The sequence below is a fragment of the Cyprinodon variegatus genome, unplaced genomic scaffold (assembly GCF_000732505.1).
Source record: "Cyprinodon variegatus isolate N-32 unplaced genomic scaffold, C_variegatus-1.0 Scaffold645, whole genome shotgun sequence".
Taxonomy (NCBI): Eukaryota; Metazoa; Chordata; class Actinopteri; order Cyprinodontiformes; family Cyprinodontidae; genus Cyprinodon; species Cyprinodon variegatus.
Genome location: NW_015151098.1, coordinates 242685 through 246102, shown reverse-complemented (window position 1 = coordinate 246102; position 3418 = coordinate 242685). Strand labels below are relative to the sequence as shown.

At 44.2% G+C, this 3418-nt stretch overlaps 1 protein-coding gene across 1 annotated transcript in view; it reads right to left on the bottom strand.

Moving 5' to 3' along the window:
• Positions 1 to 1468: 1468 nt before the first annotated feature.
• Positions 1469 to 3418, bottom strand: part of LOC107096727 (potassium/sodium hyperpolarization-activated cyclic nucleotide-gated channel 3-like) — a 36417-nt gene continuing 34467 nt past the window's right edge. The window contains exon 8 of the mRNA XM_015393505.1: positions 1469 to 3023. Coding sequence (XP_015248991.1) covers positions 1522 to 3023 — 1502 coding nt within the window. The 3' untranslated portion in view covers positions 1469 to 1521. The remainder of the gene's footprint in view (positions 3024 to 3418) is intronic.

Here is a 3418-nt window from a genome sequence, read left to right as displayed (position 1 = left end):
GGGCTGCGATCATGACAAATATATTCCCTGCTGACTCACTTCACAGTACCTTTGCACATAAAATAACAAAATATTGCATACTATGCTCATGGCACACAAACCTCAACCTCGGGTTGATTTGTCTTTTGTCCTCCCCCGCAGACTGACATTGTTACATTCATTGCTTCGTTATTTTAATGCAGTCTGATCAGTGTGACCCATCTGGGTGTGCAATATTGCTGAGAAAGCTTTCTTTCTTGGAAGACTCGTCGATACCAAATCCTTTGCGCCGCAGTGATCTGTGAAACGAGCAAAGTGCATCGTCTGTTGCATCTCCATGACGGAGGACGAGGGGGTGACCCCGTCCTCACACGGCACTCCCTTTGCTCTCTGGAAAGTATGTTAACAGAGGGAAGCAACTTTTGGTTTCAGTCATAAACCAAATATAAAGTCGGGGATAATTAGAGTTGCAGCTAAGAAGGAAACCAATAAATTGTCTGAACAGTAAGGTTTGAAATAAATAATAATAACAAATCACAGAGAAAGGTTAGAATATAATATAGTATATATAAGAAGAGATTTTTTTTATTTTTTATTATCAGGTGTTAAATATACACCCAATAGTACTTTTGGGTTTTATTGACGTATTGAAAATGTTCTGTAGAAAAAATATGATTTTGTCTGTCATTCGCTCTGATTAAAAACTAAAAATTTTCTCCCTTAAACACCCCCCATCTCCTCAGCGCTGAATTGAACATTAAAACATGCCAACATATATGGAAGCGAATCGCTACCATATTTAAAATGCAAAAGCATTTCCAGAAATGTTTTTTAATTTTAAGAATATGGCTGCATTGTTTGACTCATAAATGAAATTAGTAATCAATCATCCTATTTGCATTTGCTTCTTTAACACCGCTCAGCCTTTTACTTAATTAAAATGAAAAAGAAAAAAAGACATTTTAGATTTATTTTTCAAAATGTACCCCAGCAAATACTTACCAAAATTCAATTTGAAATGTAAAATTTGAAAATGAAAAAGCATTTTCAGAAATGTTTTTTTATTTTAAGGAAGTGGCTGCATTACTTGACTCATAAATGAAATTAGTAATCAATCATCCTGTTTGCATTTTCTTCTTTAAGACTGCACATTTTATGCCATAATCAAAGAGAAAACACAACGGACATTGCTTTCTCGTTTTCAAGCATTTCTGGAAATGCTTTTTTATTTTCTAATTTTACATTTCAAATTGAATTCTGGTATGTATTTGCTGGGGTACATTTTCAAAAATAAATCTCAAATGTCTTTTTCTTTTTCATTTTAATTAAGTGAAAGGATGAGCAGTGTTGAAGAAGAAAATGAAAATGCAAATAGGATGATTGATTACTAATTTCATTTATGAGTCAAACAATGCAGCCACATTCTTAAAATGAAAAAGCATTTCTGAAAATGCTTTTTCATTTGAAATATGGTAACGATTCGCTTCCATAAACAGAGGAGTTCCTCTTTGCTCAGCAGGTGAAGGAGGGTGTTTCTGGCACTCACAAGTTGGAGGGAAGTTTGGACTGTTTCTGTTTACTGTCTGACTCTTGAGAGGGAGACTGATCAGCGGCCGACAGCTTCCGCGGTTCAGGCCCTGATGGTGTCCGACTGACAGGAATGCCCTGACCTGGGATGGGGGTGTAGGGTTTATTGACAGCCAAGGGAGAATGGTGGCTCCTTGCTGCCCCATCTGAGGAGCCGCTCATGACCGAAGGCCTTTCCTGGTGTAAATAGCTTTGAGAGCCTGAGATTGTCTTTATTTCCTGGGCGAAGAGATCCACAGGTGACTCTGTTCTCTCTTTCTGAGGGGAGCCCCCCCTGGATGGACGTGAGCTCTGAAGTGGCAGGGAGCTGTGAAAGCTGGAGGTGATGGGCAGCTCACTGTGGTGAACCGTCCGTGCCATCACAGGGCTCTGCGTGAGAGGGGGGGTGTAGCAAGGCGAGGCCTCTGCCGACCCGTACTGGGCCAGGGAGGCGAGGGCCGAGTGCTCGGTGAGAACCTGTGGGAGGAAAACTGACTGTAGCCCTGCCAGGGTGTGCTGCGCTAGAGAGGCGGCGGTCCCCGTTCCACCTGCTGATGATGGCGCACTTATTCCCACGGGGACTTGCCTGCTGGTTATGATGGGAAAACGTGGGAGGTTGATGTTGCTGGGCGTGCTGGTCTCTTTGTTGAGGCTGGAGGGGTGACAGGTCTGCTGCAGCTGGCTCAGAATGGGGTTTACTGAGCTGCAGATCAGAGGACCGATGGTCGGGGCCGGAAATCTTCCCGCCAGCTTACTTGGTGCCCCCTGTTTAAGTAAACCTAAAGGCTGAGGTGGATTGGTCATAGCACCAAGAAAGGGCTGAGGGTGGAGCTGTGCAGAGCAGGTGTAGGAGACAGTGGCCGGATTGAAGGGGAAAATTGGGGTCATGCCGCAGTGAGGAGGCTGATACATAGGCTGAGGAGCGGGCAGTGGGGTCACTGGCTGCAGGCTGCTTGTGAAGATGGGCTGCGACATCATTGTGGGGGGAAAAACTCCAGTAGAGTGATGCTGGGGCAAAGAGAACCCCAACGAGGGAGTCTCAACCACAGATCTAGATGTAGCAGCGCAGACGGGGGAACTAGGAACTGAACCATAGCTACTTGAGGTGTTTCCTGCCATCTGCACTCTCCTTGAATGGCTCTGGCCCTTCATGGAGCCAGACCCAGGAACCAGAGGACTGTGGAACAGGATTGGAGGCAGTTGGGCGTGGTGGGCCAAGGCCAGAGCCAGTGGTGTGGTGGCAGCTGCAGCCTGCAACGGCGCCTGAAGCAGTGGGGTCCAGATGAGAGGCGTGGGTGATGGGGGAGCAGCAGGGGGGTTTAAACTGTGACCAGTGCTGCTTTGGATCAACTGTGTACAGTGCGCCATGTCGCGGTCATGCTGGACGATTCTTTGGATGATTTCTGTTTCATGAAGGTTTAATGTGCCGGAACTCTGGTGATGCTGGACTTTATGCTGTAAAATGGAGTTCCTCTTTCCTATAAAGACAAAGGAAGAAAAAAACATTAAAACAACTAACACAAGTCGGACTCTTTACTGGCTGAGAAAAATGTGGTTGAAAATAAAAATAAATTCAATTATTCTCATTCAAATAAATTTTTAGAATAATTGTATATAAATGTATCTGTGTAGTGTTAAAGCTGTGTGCTATGTGCATGTGTTTATAGCCATGTTTTCTGAAGTATACTGTGATTTGTAGATTTGGTTTTGGGGAGGTTGTGGTTGATCTACGTGCAGCACTCGACCTGCTGAACTTTGGTGAACAGCTTCCACCGCTTAAACTTTGACTGAACCAGTGGCGGCTGGTGAAAAATATTTTTGGTGGGGCTGATATAGCCTAGTGTATGTCTCCAACTAATCTGGAATAAGAATT